We start from the raw sequence: 18,102 nt of genomic DNA, 5'->3' as shown, positions 1-18,102 counted from the left end.
CTAACAGCAGCTGGTTGGTTAAGATGGAAAGTTGGCAATTGATTCTAGTCCTGGTTGGCCGTTGGTTTGGGTCTCTTTTGTTAAGTGGGTGGTGATGTGATAATTAAATGGATTTGGAGATAACCTGGTGAGGCATCCTATGCAAAATTCTTCACCTCATCCCATCTCTATTCATCTTGGCTCGTGGCATTAAATTATATTAGTCTGTCAGATATTGCAATAGTTAATTTAGTTGTTTTCAGATCAATAAATTATCTATAGATAATTATGCTTTACATTCGTTTAAATGAATAATATTTAATCTTTATTTCCCTGGAAATGATAAAGTCACCTCTGGCAATACTGCTAGTCTCTTTTCCAAAATATGGGGATTATTGAGGCTTATGCTAATTTGGTGTCATCAGTATCTTAAACCTCAACTTAGACTTGGTAGCATCCATTTAGCAATTTAGTAAAGGATGACTGTTGAAATATATGTGGAATTGTGGCTGAGCCCTTGGATTGGCAACCATTTATCATTTATGCCTATTGATTGGCATTTTATCTTGTGTCGGTGATTGGACATTATATTCTTTAGTTCCTGTCTCGTTATTAGACAGGCATAATTGTGTACAGAAAGCAGGTTAAACTGTGTGAAACAATCCAAACTTTGTGCCAAGGATTAAATGATAAATGAAAATTAGAGAAGGATTAAGTGCATGATTGCAGTCAAAGGACTAAAATAAAGTTGCCAAATATGGATTCTTCGTAGGAAAATTCTTTCATGACATTTTGGTAGGCTGGAAGAAGTCCCGGTTATTAGTTTCCTTCATCATTTAAAAGTAACCTCGGTGAATCTGGATACGAACTTATGCTTCTCAGCCAATAAAAATCCTGCATCTACCCTTGATTACAGGAGTTGAAGAGGATTTGAGCTTGCTGTCCCTCTATCTTGGTTTGACAGAGCTGAATCCAACTGAGATGCCATTAACTATGTTTCACCACAGGCACTAGTTTACCCCTCAGAAAAATTTGGACCTGCAACCGAAACTACCTAAAAAAGAAAAGAAAACAAAGGAGACACGTCTTTGAAGGATTTGATGAGTGAAAGGAACTACCCGGTGCTAACCTTGGGAATTTTGATCATAAAGTAGAAGTACCACCATTGTCGCAGCCTAGGCTTTTTCCATGAACGAGGAGACTGCAAGAACAACCTAAGCAGCTTGAAAAACAATCTTTTAGCCTTCACTTGAAATAACACCATTCAGCCTGAGGTCTCATCTATGCTAGGTGCAGGTAGCATTTACATGGAAGGCGGCTCTACTACAGTGTCTGACTGGATCCACTGACGGGCTACACCCATTGCTTCAGGACATATGTGGGATTTCGAAGAAGCTTGATGCCTTCCAAGGCACGCACATCTTCCGAAAGACGAACAGAATTGCCAGCTGGGTGGCGTCTTTTGCTATGCATCACTCAAAAGGTTTTCTCTAGGAGAGTATTGAGGCCGCTCCGCCCGCTTTACATCAAATGCTTATTTCGGATTGTCCTGGGTGCACTCACGCTTGTCTAGTGTGATACGCCGGTTTATCAAAAAAAAAACCTTTAACTTGAGTACAAATTATACATAAAAGAGATGTTATCATTATTAAAATATAATAATCTATTATATTGATAATATATTATGGTATCTAAAATTTAATATGAAATATATTAAATAATGCAGCTACATTTTAAACTATATATAATAAATATAATTGCATATTAGAATAATACATTTTACTATTAAGATAATTATTAAGATTTTAAATATCATAGACAATGATATGTAATCCGTTATATAGTTAATAGTGTATTACATTATTACAATTATTGGGTAATATATCTTTTGTATAAATATCTTATATGGTTATTATAATGATCAAACTCAGTGCTAGCATATCGTAATATGCAAGCTACAATGTAATAGCATATAATATTGTCTAATGATAAAACTCGTGCTACTATATTATAACATGTAAGCTACTATAGAACAGCATAGAACATAATAGAATATTAAGATTTTAGTAATATAACTAATTCAATTCTTATTACACCTCCTCTAGTTATCAAGACTGTGTTATCTCTATGTACTTACTTCCACAACAGATTCCTACTCATTGAAAGTGGCACTTACAGCGGGATGTTCAAGTAGCAAAACCATCTAACGGAAGTGCTTCCATGCCATTCAGTGAATTTTTAACAACTTGACATTGAGAAGAATTGGAAAAACTGAAATTACAATGAAGATGCCAGAATGCAAGACAACAGCCTATTTTTGGTCCATGCGAGGGGGTTAAGATGTTTCTTTACAGGTGTGAGCAAAATACTGCCCCCTCTCATTTTGCATTTCCCATCTCATCTTTGTGTGAGCAATAACAAGTTTGTAACAATGATGGCAAACAACTCTTGGAGAAGAATAACTTTACAGGTGTTTCTTTCTAGAGCATTTAGACTGTTGCAGGGGGCTTGAAGTCAAGCATCTCTCTAATATTCAGCCGGATGGAAGGCCCCATTGATGAGCAAATATGTGCACTTTTCCAGTATACTCCTTTCGCACCTGAAGGTTTGTTTGCTTCTACTGACCTCTGCAATATCATACGGAGGCATAAAAAAAAAAGTCAGGTTCCAAGTAAATAAGTGTATCTCCTTGTATGTTGACCTAACTCATCATTGTATGCTATTGGAGCTTTAGAAAGAAGGTAAACAACATACAATTGCAGCCATCAGATTTATGATAAGATCTTCATCAGGAAAGCAGGCCTTTCCAAAAGGCAGGTGAACAATCCCTGTCTTATCTGCTCGATATTCAACTTTGCCCTTCTTGAACTCTTGAATAGCCTGTAATTGCACTCGTATTAGAGAACTTCTACCCCAGTAGATAACCATAATAAAAGTTAAACTTCAAAGTATAGCAGCTAGTCAGGGTAGATGGGTGGGGAATAGCCCTCCTAGCCTCAAGATTAAAAGAAAAATGGTATAGCAGCTAAAGAAGTTGAAGAAATGTAAAAAAAAAAAAAGCTTTTGTAAAGCAAGATATGATTTGATATTAATAGATATTCTAATTGAACAGATGTACAAAAATAATATTTAGAGAGATGGATGCTTCTCTCCTAACCCCTTTATTCTGAAAAAATAGAACAGCTGGGAATTCATGTAGTCCAAGAGCTCATTTCCTGGACTAGTGCATGACCTGAAGGAATGCCTATTAACACAATGCTGATGCTCCAAATTTCAGAAAATAATTTCCCTCTCATATCCAGCAGCTGAACATAATAATTTTGTGACTTAACCGCTAAAACTAGTACGGAAAGTGATCGACGTAACTAAGGTAGGCCGAATCGGACCGAACCGCCCGGCTCGGCCCATACCAAGCCGATCCGGTGGAAAACCGAGTTGGTACGTCTATTAAATTCGGTTCCAGCTCCGAACCCGTCGGAACAGATTCTGAACCGGTAGAAATCGGACAGACAAGGCTTGAAGTGATCGACGTAACCAAGGTAGGCTGAATCGGACCGAACCGCCTAGCTCAGCCCGTACCGCGCTGACCCGGTGGGGAACCGGGTTGGTTCGTCCATTAAATTCGGTTCCAGCCCTGAACCGGCCGGAATGGATTCTGAACGGACAGGAACCGCTAGAAAAGGCCTGAACCGGACCGAGTTAACCCGGTTCGGAACCGGGCACCCTCCCCCTTTCCTTCTTTTGTTAAAAGAATATGTTGGAAAAGCCACCTTCTTCTCTATTTTGTTTGGGGTCTTAAGGCTTAAACAATTTCCCCCAATTTGTAAAATCACACCAATTCAGTGCAATTGAAGAAATATCCAAGCCTAAATAAGATGTGCTTTCTCTCTCCGATCTCATTCTCTCTATTTTTTTCTCGAAAAAATAGCTTGAAATTTGCAAAATAAGGAGAGATCATGCCAAATTTTTTGATTTGAGCTTGATTTTATGATACGTTGTAGTTCTATAAATGATCTACACGATAACATAAAAATTTTTAATTTTAAAATTATATATAATTTTTAAAAATCTAAAAATATATTTTCAATTTAATAAATATTAAAAATATTAAAAAAAATAAAATTTAAAAAATATAAAATCAAAAGCATATTTAGGGGCATGCAAGCTACTCTCCAGCAAAATTTGGTGTCCATTTATTAAAGTTTCGATGTGATCATGTGCACAGTTGCCTAAGCCTAAATTTAAAACAAATTAAAAAATATGTAGTTGTTGATGTATGCCCATAGGCCTAGAAAAATATATGTAGCATCTATTGTTAAATTCTACATAGATTTGAGCTGAAATTAATTTTTTAAATATTAATATTAAAAAATTATTTTTAAATTTAAAAATTATTAAAAATATATAATTAATACCAAAAAATAGTAGTACATATTATATAATTTAGAAGTATTTTCTAAAGTAGAAAATATTTTTTTTGAATTTATGACATTTAAACATATTTTTAAATTTAAAAATTATCAAAAATATATAAATAAATAAAAAATATAAAAAAATAGAATTATGTATTAGATAAATCTGATGTAATTTTTGAGGTAAAAAAATTATTTCATCGTAACAAAATTTTGCTATTTTTACATAATTGATAAATAGGCGTCCTTGATAAACTTGAAGGAATGGAACCATCAAAGAAAAAAAATCAGAACATAATACTGGTTGGAATTATTAGCAAATGCTCTTGGGTTAGCACCATTGGAAGTGCAATTGGTGCAACATAAAGTTTAAGAGAGGAGGGGTACTCAGATTGAAGTAGCACTTAGTTGGTGGTTATCCCGACGTATCTATGTGATGAAAATGCCCACGGGAGGTTTGGCAGCTAATGAAGAAGCACTTCATTGATTTTAGGGCAGTGAAGGAGAGAGTTTTCAAGAAAAAGACAAAGGTGGATTGTCGAGTGGCAGAGCCACCTTCCTATCACTTCAGGGAGTCAGAGGAAGGGTTCGCTCCAGATGAGGAGGCACAGATTCAAGCTGCAGTGCAGGCGAGCCTAGATGATCAGTGGCAGCAGGATGAGGTGGCCAGATATAGGGCTTGATTTAGGCCCTCATACTATAAATCGAGCTCCAGTTCTGCGAGCAGCAGGACAGATCCAGAGTTCAGGAGGACCTCCAAAGTCAGGGAGACCGTCAGCAGAGGCGGTGGCCGTATTGTATCTATGCTGAAGGAGATGATTGATTAAGTAGGAGAGGAGAATGTCGTACATGTCATCATTGATAATGGGCCATAATATAAGGCCGTCGGAAAGATCTTGATAGAGTGATGACCACATATTTTCTGGGTCCCATGTGTTGCACATTGTATCGACCTCATGTTGATAGACATTGCAAAGATTCATAGGGTGCAGCAGACAATGGAAACAGCCCAAACCATCACTAAATATATTTATAACCATACATAGGTCCTTTCACTGATAAGGAGGTATGCAGGGAAAGAGATCTTGAGACCATGAGTCCCACGGTTTGCTATCAACTATGTTGCACTTGGATAGCCTTTTTGAGAGGAAAACAACCCTATGTCAGATGTTTGTCAGTCCCGAGTAGCAGAAAAGTAATTTGCAAGGGCTGGCACTGAAGAAAGGATTGTCAAGGACTTGGTGACGAGGCAGATATTCTGACAGCGGGCCACTACAATAATTAAGGCTATCAGACCATTGTATGAAATGCTTCGCGCCGTGACAGCGAGGTACCCCCAGATGGGCTTCTTGTATCATATGATGGAGAGGACAAAGATTTAGATCAAGAAGGCAGATTTGAGGTATGCCCAAAAATACATCGACATTATTGAGCGACGATGGGACTACCAGATGGATAGAGACTTGCATCTTGCAGGTAAGCAAGAACATTGAAATTAGACTGCCAGATGGCTACTAACCTATGCAATCCAAAGCATCTTACGGGTCAGATTTTGTTGTCGGGTTATTCAGATGGACCCCTTTACAGTCGTTTTATCAGTCATTTCATCAGCTAGAGAACACCTCTCAGAGTCAGAGCTTCAACACAAGATCCGAGAGTACTTATAACCCAGAGCGCGTTTCTTATGGGATGAACATATAAGACTACAACATTGCTTGGTTAAAACGGTGGGCTGATGTGCCTCCTGACTATGTTGATGATCCAAATATCTACAAGAGGCATCACCACTCCACGAAATTTTAAATATCAGTATGTATATTATACTTTAAATATATATAATTGATTATATTATTTTATAGTTTTCACCTCATTACTTGATTTGAGGATATTTTATGTTGCTTCTTGTAGCACGTAACATTTCACTAATCATTTTATATTTTGTATCATTTTAAAACAACAAGATGCATCATTTAAATTAAACTAGGATCATAGAAATATCAAAAAATATCAAATTAGTCTTCAAATCATTAAAAAAGATTGACAATCAATTAATCAAACTTGAAAAACTCAAAAAAAAGGCATGCCAGTTTCGCAGTACAAAACCGGCACACTCAAGCGTACCGTTGTCAGTACGGTACCGAAACAGCACCGTATCGACCCTTTTAGTACCGACCCATCCACCGACCGATACGGATTCCGGTACCGATTCGGCGGACCTTGGACGTAACAAATCCAACTGGTATATTCAACAAAAAGGCATGATTTATAGTTAAAAGAAACAGGTAGTTTTAGCTGATGGTAAGATTTATAAGTTTAATCTCAACACCAGTCTATGATGTGAAAGAAGACTAGTAGTTCATGAACCAATAGCCTCGAATTTCAGGATCCTTAATTTTATTGCCTTGCATTTTTCAATGGCTGAAAGGAGGAAACCTTGTACCATACGCAAATCACTTTTGTACTGGGCCAGAAGAAGTGAAAAATACTAAATATAGAGAATAGAGAAAATTGTTAAAATATAATTAAGATGATGGAGCTTGGAAACTAGATACTCAAGGCGAGGGAGGAAAACTAATGGGGAAAAAGCCTCCTTTTGACAAACCATTTACATAAGATGGGGACCATGTAAGAATTCCTTCTTGTGATGAAATGCCAATCATTTATCAGAAAATGGACAGGGGTACACCATAGAAATAGACTGTATTAACTTAGATGTTAGCGAAAAATTCAAAACATGCAACTAAGTGCAGTCAACAAACCCATATGTTTGTGTGTATCCCTTCATGATTGATATTTGCTTTATGGAGATATATTCTATCAAGATTATACACAAAAATCACTGATTTACGGTATATCAAACAGTCAGAAAATGAAAATATGCCTAAAATATTTTTGAAGAATCTCTATTTATTCATGGTTATCCTATATTGATATGTTTTCACAAATCTTTCTATGTTTTTCTTGATACTTCATCCTAACATGCCAGTTAAGGTTCAATCCAATGTTTCAAACTAGCCTAGGTGAGAGGATACTTGCTCAGGCAAGCCATACTGATTCAGTACAACCAAAACAAGCCCCAAAACCAAGATATCAAATCTTACCACATAAATTAAGGTACTTAGGCAAGCAAAAATGGGTCTAAGAATGTTAGGTGACTATACATTCTCTGAAGTTACACCTAGGATTATGTTGTCAAGAAACTTCACCTTCTTAAGCAATAAAATTTCCACAACATTTGTAATCAGAACAAATCTGAGGTAGTTGGGTCTAAGGTGCCATTACTTGAATAATTACACTGCTACCCTTCCATAGGCTTAGCTTTGTTTCTCATTATCATTTTAGCAGTAAAAAAGGAACAGACCCAGTCAAGAGAAAGCAATACTAGGATCAACTTCTGTCTGCTGAATATTGAAAACAGCAAAGCTGCAAAACGGAATCAGCTAAATATCCGCAAATTAGCCAGCCATACCTGAGGTATATCTGTAGTAACTGTACCCGCTTTAGGATTTGGCATAAGGCCTCGTGGCCCTAAAATCTTCCCCAAACTGGCAACCTGAAGGAAGTTCAACAAGATGTTCCAAGATGAAACTCGGTTGATAGATTGTTCTCAGTTTGGGCAAAGACGTCAATGACAAAATATAAATAGACCAATTCTTCAGACTATGTCCATGCTGGCAACATATTTAGTCATGGAGTATATTATGAAGCTCAAATAAATAAAGAAAGACTTTCCATTGAAGAAGCAAGAACTATCTGAATAGATTAATGCAGCACACAGAGCATGCAAAATCACAAAAAAGAACTGTCCCAAGCAATGTTGAATGTAGTGAAACTACAAAAACACATAAGAGGAGTCTCGACAAATCACAAGATAATGACGATTGAAGAATGTATACACTTTATACCAGAAATGCAGCTCCTGACAGTTTTGTAGCTCATGCTGTTCTGTTAGGTATATAGCACATCAGGTAACATGTCCTCTCTCCCAAAAAAAAAATGAAATGAAAAGGAACATAAAGAGACCCTTCGTTGATGGTACATGACCATCATATGTGGCATTAGTATGGTAGCTGCAATTAATAGTTATGACCCCCACTATCAGATCAGATGGTCATGGGAAAATTCCTTCTCCATGACGCTCTCCGAGGAGGTTAAGATGCAGCAACCCAACCCACCACATCCTCCAATAGACCAGCCACATCCTCCCAAAGTATTTGCCTCCATCTCTCCATTTTAAAAGACCAATTAGGACCCTTGTGCCTTGTCCATCAAGAGGTCCTTCAAGTTATAGTTACCTAGAACTGTCAAGATTATGCTTCTTTGCTTGGTGGTACACATCAATTGTTGTCATCTACTGGCCCCATTAAGGTAAATGATTATTATTAATGAAAAATGCTTGACCATTATTCATTTCAAGGGACATGTCAAAAAAAAATCCAAGATGACTTGAGCCCCTTGGCTACTTATTAATAGCGAAGGCGGATTTCTCTCTAAAGGTACTTGTTTTAGCAAAATAAACCTTCAAGCTGATTAGCCACGTGTATACCGACCGCTGAATACAGTTGTCAGGTGATTACCTAACCTAAATATCTCCTCACCCAATAAACATTTTTTAAATCACAGACCAGTGTTTTTCTTTCAGATGCTAGAGAATCCACAGGCTATTCAATCATCTAGAAAAGTTTAAACTGTATGATAAGCAAATATATAGTTTCTAAAAACAATCAGTGACAGCTCCATGTGTCATCAAGTTGGGGGGCAGCCAAACCTCTTGCACATTCATTCATTTGCCTCCCATGGAAAGATAGATATTTTGTCACCGAACTAGCTTTCCTCCATACATGCTGATGTTGGTAATCATAAGCAATAGCTCTCTACTCCAACAAAGTACAATGCTGAGAAACCAAGGCAGTGACTTACCTTTGTGAAGCAAGTTAACCAGTCCTTGGGAGCAAGGTTTGCAGGCTCAGTGTTGGACCCCATAACGGTACCCAAGCGGTACACCCTGCATCAAGTGCTGGCACAATAGGGGGTGATACCGAGTCTCAGTACCTTGTGGATGCCGTACGGTATGTGTCGCAATTTCAAGTCCTTTTGAAAAGGTCAAGCTTCAATCAATCAATCTCTATTGGAACATGAGTAACCACCTTATCTATAAACATGTCCACATTGTGGGCTAGTTAGTAGACAACCATCCGTTTACTAATGCAGTTGTATTATACACCAAGTAGTAACTTCAAGAAACAATCACTTTCTGTTGTTTTCTCCCTCCTTGCCAGAACTACATGCTTTCAAGCAAGGTTGATGTCAATGATATTTCTAACGACCATTCTACTGGCTTCTTAATCACCAAAAAATCGCCTCAACTCTGAAAAGATCATGAAACAATACACGCATATACATATACATAAATGTATACATACATATCGATGTACACATATCCATATACTTGTGCGTAGACAAATACATATACATATACATGTACATATGCATATACCTATATTGCTCTAGGGCCAAGCTCAAAATATGCAAAGGCCCACATGTTTAATCAGTTCGTGATGTCCTCTCTCTTATCCATGCACTTGTTTGCTTCCAAACATTTCTACTGTGATAGCTGGAGTAGTATTTAAATGACCCCTGATCCCACTGTTCATGAGAAGAAAGCAGACCAAGATCAACTACCCATCTTGCACCAAGATTCTCATTATAGGCTTGCCTGTAATAGATCACAATAAATTCGTAATGACTTTGCTAAGAACACTCCTCAAGTCTACGGTGTTTATCCAGCATTAGACATAGATCCTCTAGAGTAACTTTCCTATATGAACGGCACATAAGCATCATATTGGGATAGAAATTAACTTTGCATATTTCATAGGCACAAGTTCATACTTTAACAAAAGTTCTGAAAAAATTAATAAAATTTAAGGGACAAAAAATAAAAAAAGAAATATTTTTTTTGATACAACCAAATGAATAGCAAGAATTCAACAAAATTAAAAAAGCAATTCAGAAAGAAGCCATGAATTGCTGAAATCAGAAAAAAAAAAATAAACATATTAAATTTTAATTATTAAAGAAGTTTGGCAGAAACTATATATGTTTGTGCATCATAGACTTACATGTAAGGGGAAGCCCTAGTAAGCTAAGGACATGGACAGTTGCATGTATGTTCATCAAGATACCTGTGTGTGTGTGTGTTCCCCCCCTCAACACAAAAATACTTTAGTAGTGGACACAATTCATTATTGCAACTTTCTAACATGGTTCAGAGCTAGAAAACACCAAAACCTAGAAGCGTGGATGGTACTAAAATTCCTCCATGTGTGAGCTAGCAAAAACTTAAATCTAGTTAGCAGTTGTTCTTAAGAATGCATAAACAAATAGTCACCAAGTCATCTTTTACCAAAAATAACATATTCTTGTAGATTTTATGACATTTCTACTGAATATTATCACCAAAAAGAGCTTTTCTTATGCAGCTACAGTCAGACTAACTGCCGGCATAAATTGAGATGAGGATAACCATTTTGACTTTTGAGCTTTTGAATGCGCATACGTTTTAATCCAATTCACAATTAAGTGTGATGTTTACAATCTATGACCACAATCTCCTGATGCTGTTTAATGAAAGTGTTCCATTTCACATTCTAAGTGATTCTATCTCATTTGTTGATAGGTTTTTCCATATTTCTTCTCTATAGAGCCTCAGATTTATTTTTCAGCTTTCTTCTCTAGAAAGCCTAAAATTAGTGGAATTGCAAATGGCCACCTCAAATTTATTTGAAAAATAGATCAAATGGGCATCTTTACCATACACTAATAATGCTGAACAAAAGTTCCTGTCTAAATCTGACCTCCGTGATTCAAATATAAGTTTCATCCTTCAACATGTCTCACCATGCTCCCCAAAGAGTCCTAAATATATCAGATCAAATAAAACAAATATTAATCTTAAGTCAAGCTATAATATCACAAGGCTGACTACAGCTTTTGAATTTTATATTGCATCAAATCTCTTCCAGGAGGACACAAACCTAGATTGGATATGCAATATGAACACAAGAAGGCATCAAAAGGAGCTTATCAATGAATTTTGGAAATTTACAACCCCGGGCTCCCATGAGAATGACAATTAACAATTAGTGATCCAGAGAACTATAGCCTATGAAAGCAAACAATAAGTTTGTAACGTAGGTATCATCAGCGGTAATTAAAGAAAAGCGGTAGGTTAACTACTGGAATTGCAGAAGATATCATTTTCTGGACTATAGATTTCAATTAGCAACAATGAGAAGAAATGGTACATCTTTAGTTTATGTTCCAATAGAGGTTATTGAAGCACTTAGATCATCTCTAAGAATTCCCCTCCAGTTAGGCATTCTAAAACAAGCTTAGTTGTAAAAAGGGAATGTACATAGATGAAAAACATATCAGAGACAAAATTACAAATCTAGGTGGCAATATTTGGATGAGTTACTAATGCAGCAGAAGAAGGCAAGATGGTTAGTGAGAGATACAAAGGAAAATGGGAGAAGCAGAGAGGCTGTGCCATTATCTTACCAGCCACTTCCAGATCTCCCAAGCTATCTAGGAGATATCTAGGATAGGCTGACAACTCATCTTGATTCATTTCTTTTCGAAAGAATTCTTTAAACTGAATCCATCCGTAACTAGAAATACATGGCCTGCCCCTAATGCTTTCTTTCTCTTCTGTTAGGAGTCCTTACAGAAGGTCTATCACATAGGGAATAAATGGTTGGACAATACATGTGTCGAAATTTCAAAATTAGGAATCCTCAAGTGACTAAGTAGTTTTCATTTAATTTCTTTCTTACCAAATGCATTATGATAAATTAGATAATCTCATGAAAATATGTGTTCCTAAAGCTTATATAAGAGCTGGCATGTCTGTTTTCAAGAGCTAGATGATGTATGAATCTGAGGGGAAACTCGATACAGCAACAGGCTTGCAGTTCTAGGTTTGACAAGATCATGCCTAGATTTACCGTGTCAGTTAAAAGAAGACCATTGGTTGCGAATGAAAAAGTGTTTACATATAATAATCATGTCTATAATCTGTATATCATTTCTAGGATAAGTCGACAAAATAATATATGCATTATTACTAAAATTATAACCATAAGGAATTTTGTAGATTAGCTAATATCAGGTACTATGAGGCTAGCCGGTTAAAAATTACTAATAAAAATATTAACAAAATTTAAAAAATCTACTGATTAATTTTAATTTCTTCAACCACGGTTTTTTAACTATGCAGTCAAATGATTAAATGGCTGTTTAAAATTTCACTTCATTGGCATTGAGGCAATATTATATATTTAATAGCAGATGAAAGACATTTTCTTAAAAAAGTAAAAATATAAACTCCAATGATTTAGTTTGCTTACAGCCTCCATCTGTATCATTAAAAGAAAAGGCAAAGAGACGATCCTCTTTGAATATAGAATACAAACCTTAGGCATCATATCTGGTGAAGCAATTAACTTATCAAACTCCATGAATCCTCCCTTTATTTGTTCTATTAAATCTTCTCCACCAACTACATCAGCTCCTGTACTCTTTGCTTCATCAATCTTCTCTCCTATAAAATTTAAACCTAATAAATATCAGATCCAGGAAACACTAAGTCTTAAAAAGCTTTCTGTAGCAAAAATTAATGTAAAACCATCATCATACTAAAACAAAATTGGAAAAAGGATCCAATGCTAAAGTCTCCAATTGTGCCTAGTTGCCTACAAAGGTAAACTTCTATGAATTGTTCAACTTTAACAAACAACAGCTGCTTTAAGCTGATTCAAGTGCAATGTTGGATGGGCTCCGCTTTAAGAGATGAATCTTTACTCACAGTCAAGGCAACTTAGCCAAATGATCTAACATAGGACAAGTTTCTTTAATTTTACAATCCCAGTGTTTAGTCTGTCTTCATTCTTTCTCTGACCAGCTGAGTTGCTCCGTCATCGATGAGGATGTGACCTGATCCAGGTCTATCCTACAAAAGTTATTCATTGAGTAAACCCAATAAGCTCAGAAGCACTGTATTTCTTGCAAGAAACCCAATATGGTCCAAGAATTCCTTTTGTCACGGACATTAATATGCTCGGTCTGTGACAAAAACAGATATCTGCAAAAAAATTTCCAATGATCTGAATCCTTTGGCACATTTTAACACTAGAAAGTCTATGTCTAGGCATGGGCACCATGATGAGCAAAATTTTACTATGATTGCCCTCAAAAGGCTCACTCTATAGGAACACCATCATACTATGCTTAATCTTTGCCTACTCTAGCTGTCTTTGATACCCAAAAATCTGAAAGTTGATAAAATGCCATAGAGAAATCTAGAGGTCAGAAAAGCAAAAATATTTCACCATATTAAGAAAAAGATCAGCCTCCAACAATGTGGTCACTTCCATTACCCCTTTATATTATATGTCAAGTTTTCTTATGCTTGCGACAGTAAGCTGAAGTAATGGCCAAGATTATATTCTTTTTGGGTTACAAAAGGGTTAAGAGGATATCGTGTAATTAAGGAAGAAGATTCAGAATTGTTGAATTATCATTCAGTGTTTGATCAGTTGATTGATATTCTATGAACCAGTGGAGCAATTTGACATGGTTGCTAATGTAGAACTGAAACTATGTGTCTGCTGGAATTTCCAATATCATCATAAGTTACAGTTAGTTCGAAGTATAAAAAGGTGGAAACTTAATGGAAATATCATATAACATTGTAAGCTTATGTGTAGGGATAATACATCTACATATTAGTGTATGCTTTGATGAATTTTTTATTAGGGAATAAACAAATTTTTAGGCCTTCTGGAAGGAAGGACTATGGATCAGTCGGATTACAAAAGGTGAAAAGGATAGCATCTGACTAGTATTGAACAGACTGATTTCAGATAATAGTAGGAGAGACAATCCAGAGTTTGAGATTCCAAATGTTGATCAGCTGATGGGCATGCTATGGATCAATAGGCAACTGGACAAGGTTTTTAAGTAGAAAGAGAATAATAAGCTCCCGCAATTTCTGATCACGCCAAAAATTGGATACAAATGGAATAAGAAAGTGGGAATCTACATAAAATACATTATATGAGATTCTAAACTATGAGTCGAAATGAAGGATATATGGCATGGTTTAAGTCATGAGTGGCGTATTCGTATAACAGTACCGTACAAACGTGGAGTTAGACAGAGATTTAACAAAAGCAGTATGTGATGGATGACTTTAATTCCATCAGATTGGACAAATTGAAACATAACCATCCAGTTCAGTTTAAGCAAGCTGTACAATCATGGCCTTCCAAGCAGATTACAATATAAAAGCTTGCACAATATAAAATTTCAGAAGACTTTCCATGAATTGAATGGCATAACCAAATCTTCCTCAGAAACAATAAACCTTTGAGTTTGAGACCAAGACTTTCATTAAACATAAATGAAAAGATAGGAAACAAGCATGTTGTGCAAACAGTATTTCTAATGTCCATATAATTAGAGACTAGCTTGAACTTATCTCTAATGCTCAATACCAATCTAGAACATTTATTTTCTCGGAGATTGACTAGGTATTGAGAAATCACAATTGGAACCACAACATAAAAAAAGTGAGAAAAATCAAATTATCAAAATTATATTCTACTGTTACACTGTCAGTTCACCAAGGAAGAGTAGGAAATTCATAAGTTTTACTCAGAAAGAAAAAGGAATCATCTAAAAGTATTCAAACTTCGGCATAGATGTGTGATATAGGCAGTTATACGCAACACCAACATATCAGCATCGGTATCTAGTTAACCGACCTTGTGTTAGAACGGCTACTTTGACAGTCCGCCCTGCCCCCTTGGGTAAATTCACCTACAAGAAGAGACAAAAGCAGATAAGCAATCAATGCAAACAATAACAAACAAACAAATTTGAAGTGCAACAAAGAGAAGAATTTAGTGAAAATCCACACCGATGCCCTCAGCTGCTGGTCATTGTACTTGGGGTCAATATTGAGGCGGAAATGGGCCTCGGCAGACTCGACAAAATTAGTGCTGGACATCTGCTTGAGAAGCGCCACTGCCATTGGCACATCATAGTCCTTCTTGCTCTCCCTCAGATTCTGGATCTCCAAAAACCGCTTCGACCTCGTCTGCTCATCAAAATACCACCTTTATCCGAGATCCCTTCACTAATTCTTCTAAAATCCGACAAACAAACACAAACACAAACATGGAGAGAGTAAAGAAGATGGAGGGAGATCGGATGAGGAAGTACTCTGTCCCTCTTGAGGAGCAAGGCGGCCTTCCCAATCTTGGGCTTGGAGGGGATCAACGGGGCTTCGGCGGCGGCCTCATCCTCCTCCACGACGTCGGTCTCGGCGGCGGCGGCAGCGGCGGCGTCGGCGGCAGCTGCGGCGCGGGTGGCGGGCTTCGGAGAGGCGACGAGGAGGCATGGGGTGCGGGAGAGTAGCGTGTGGAGAGCCACGGAGGGGTAGGACGAGGAGGAGGAGGAGAAGGGGCGGAGGAAGAGAGGGGGGGCGGCGGGCTTGGGGCAGAAGAGAGCAACCGGCGGGGAGAGGGACGAGGGGGAGGAGACAGCGGCCATTATCGCCGCTTGGTGGAGAGCTCCGGGGTGGTGGCAGGGCAAAGAGGAGACGAGAGGCATTTTGGGTGATGATCGGTAGTGCTGGGGCGGGTTGGGTTGCCATGATGCGTTGCCGGGACGATCAGGATGCGGTGTGGTGATTGGCCGTAGACCGTTGGATTGGAGGATAAAAATAGAAGATAGGAAGGTTACCGTAATTGAGGAGGGTGTTTTGGATAAATATACTTCTAAAAATTTAAATTTATATAAATATTTTTTAAAATTTATATTTATTTTTGTATCCTCATAAAATACTGCACAAACACTCCTAATCTAACATCCTTAATAAAAAACATATTTATTTTAATTAAAAATAAAATAAAATTTTAAAATTATTTTTTTATCCTCTATCATAATAACCTTATAAATGTTTCTTTGTGCACATTTATGCATTAAGAATATTTTAATTATTTTAATTTGAAATTGTTAATTTTTTAACGAAGTTAGATGGCATGGATATATATGCAAAAATAAGAATAAAAAAGAATAAAATAGTAAAATAAGTATTTTATGAGAGTCAACATATAAATATCAATTTGAGAGAGTATTCCTGCAAAATTCAATATTTAGAAGGATATTCCTACAAAAATTCTTTGTTATAATTGTCTGATCACTAGTTCGCTTTCTTCCATGTCTATGAACAGGGATTTGCCCATGCATTTACACGTCTCACACGCCTCTGCACTCTGCTGCATTCAAAGTGCTATGTTATTTATGGCCCATGAAACTATCAATATTTTTTTTTTGCATTTAGAATCTTTTTAGCTATTTCTATAAAATTGAGTTGAAAATCCTGTAAGATTTATGAACTAGGCCGTCTATTTAAACATAACCCCATATCAATCATACTCCACTTAGCCTAAATCATATGGAAAGAGAGAAAAAAAAAATCAACATGAGGAAAGGATTAGAATCTGGGTTGGCTTTAGACATGCTTTTAGAAAATACAAGTTAGATTGGCCAACAAACTCAATTTCTATAGAATTTTCGGTTCAATCCTATAAAATAATAGAAATATTCAAATAGCCTTTAGTATTAGAAAAAGCGGCCAAAATTGAGTATGGATGAAATGAATGATCAGAAAGAAAATAATTTAAAAAAGAACCTAGAGGAGTGTTGATAGATTGGTAATTGACAAGCGTAGAAACATGAGGAAAGGATAGCATCGGTTGAAGTCCCTCAAAACTCCATATTTTTCATCAAAAAGATGAAAGTAACTTCGACCATTTCATAATCTTGGAATTATAGAACTTGTGATCCCTTGCATAAAAACTCACATTCCTCTAGTACTTTCCTACCTTCCCATTCAGGAGGGCATTAGGGAGGTACAGAAAAAGGAACAGCTACTGCACAAGGTTCCTCCCAATTAGCGGTACATAGGATCTGAAAAGGCTCGGATATACATAGTCAATCTTAGCCTGCATACAAATAGGTTATCTATATGATTTAATCCATGACATCCAAGTCATAATGGATCAACTTTATTATTACATTAAAGCTCATCCTCTGAGAGAGCTTCACATAATAGGTGCTTACTTTCTTTAACCTTCCTGCATTCACATAATAAGTGCAGAGTCACCATTCCTATGAGCAGGAGAATGAAAACTTTCTTTGAAGAGCCAAGCAGCTGCTTGATTGACTTCCATATACTACCTATCCTTTTCATTAAGCAGAAAAGAAAATTGTCAGTGTGGAATCTTATCATCATGCAACTAAAAGTCTAGTAACAGCATTCTAATCCATGAGGCCTTGAATATCTACAGAACTTGCATCCACAAAACTGTTCTTTTTTGGTAAACTATAAAAGTGGTCATTCAGAGAACTGAAAGAAGGCAGATCATCATCTCTTTGAAGACAATTCTCAGATTGATAATGAAAACAGACAGCATGAGACAATGGAGCAATAACCAATCAACCTCCCATGGGAGCATATAAGAGATTAGACCACTGCCTGTGATGATAAGTTAACCCAGGATGTTAAGGTGCAGGCAGAACTACCATATCAATATTATAATAATTTACTGGGCAAATATCATATTTCTCGACCAGAAAT

General features: G+C 36.7%; 1 protein-coding gene across 1 annotated transcript; it reads right to left on the bottom strand.

Moving 5' to 3' along the window:
* Nucleotides 1-2,183: 2,183 nt before the first annotated feature.
* Nucleotides 2,184-16,086, bottom strand: LOC103698105 (50S ribosomal protein L1, chloroplastic-like). Its single transcript, XM_039115872.1, has 7 exons — nucleotides 15,681-16,086; nucleotides 15,376-15,555; nucleotides 15,221-15,275; nucleotides 12,869-12,996; nucleotides 7,861-7,944; nucleotides 2,734-2,859; nucleotides 2,184-2,606 (listed from the first exon to the last, which is right to left on the bottom strand). Exons 1-7 carry the CDS (start codon nucleotides 16,068-16,070, stop codon nucleotides 2,469-2,471), a joined length of 1,101 nt encoding a protein of 366 aa, XP_038971800.1. The 5' UTR covers nucleotides 16,071-16,086; the 3' UTR covers nucleotides 2,184-2,468.
* Nucleotides 16,087-18,102: the final 2,016 nt, after the last annotated feature.

Source organism: Phoenix dactylifera, unplaced genomic scaffold (genome assembly GCF_009389715.1).
Source record: "Phoenix dactylifera cultivar Barhee BC4 unplaced genomic scaffold, palm_55x_up_171113_PBpolish2nd_filt_p 000026F, whole genome shotgun sequence".
NCBI classification, from domain to species: Eukaryota; Viridiplantae; Streptophyta; class Magnoliopsida; order Arecales; family Arecaceae; genus Phoenix; species Phoenix dactylifera.
The sequence above is the reverse complement of the archived record's forward strand: the minus strand, read 5'-3'. Positions and strand labels throughout refer to the sequence as shown.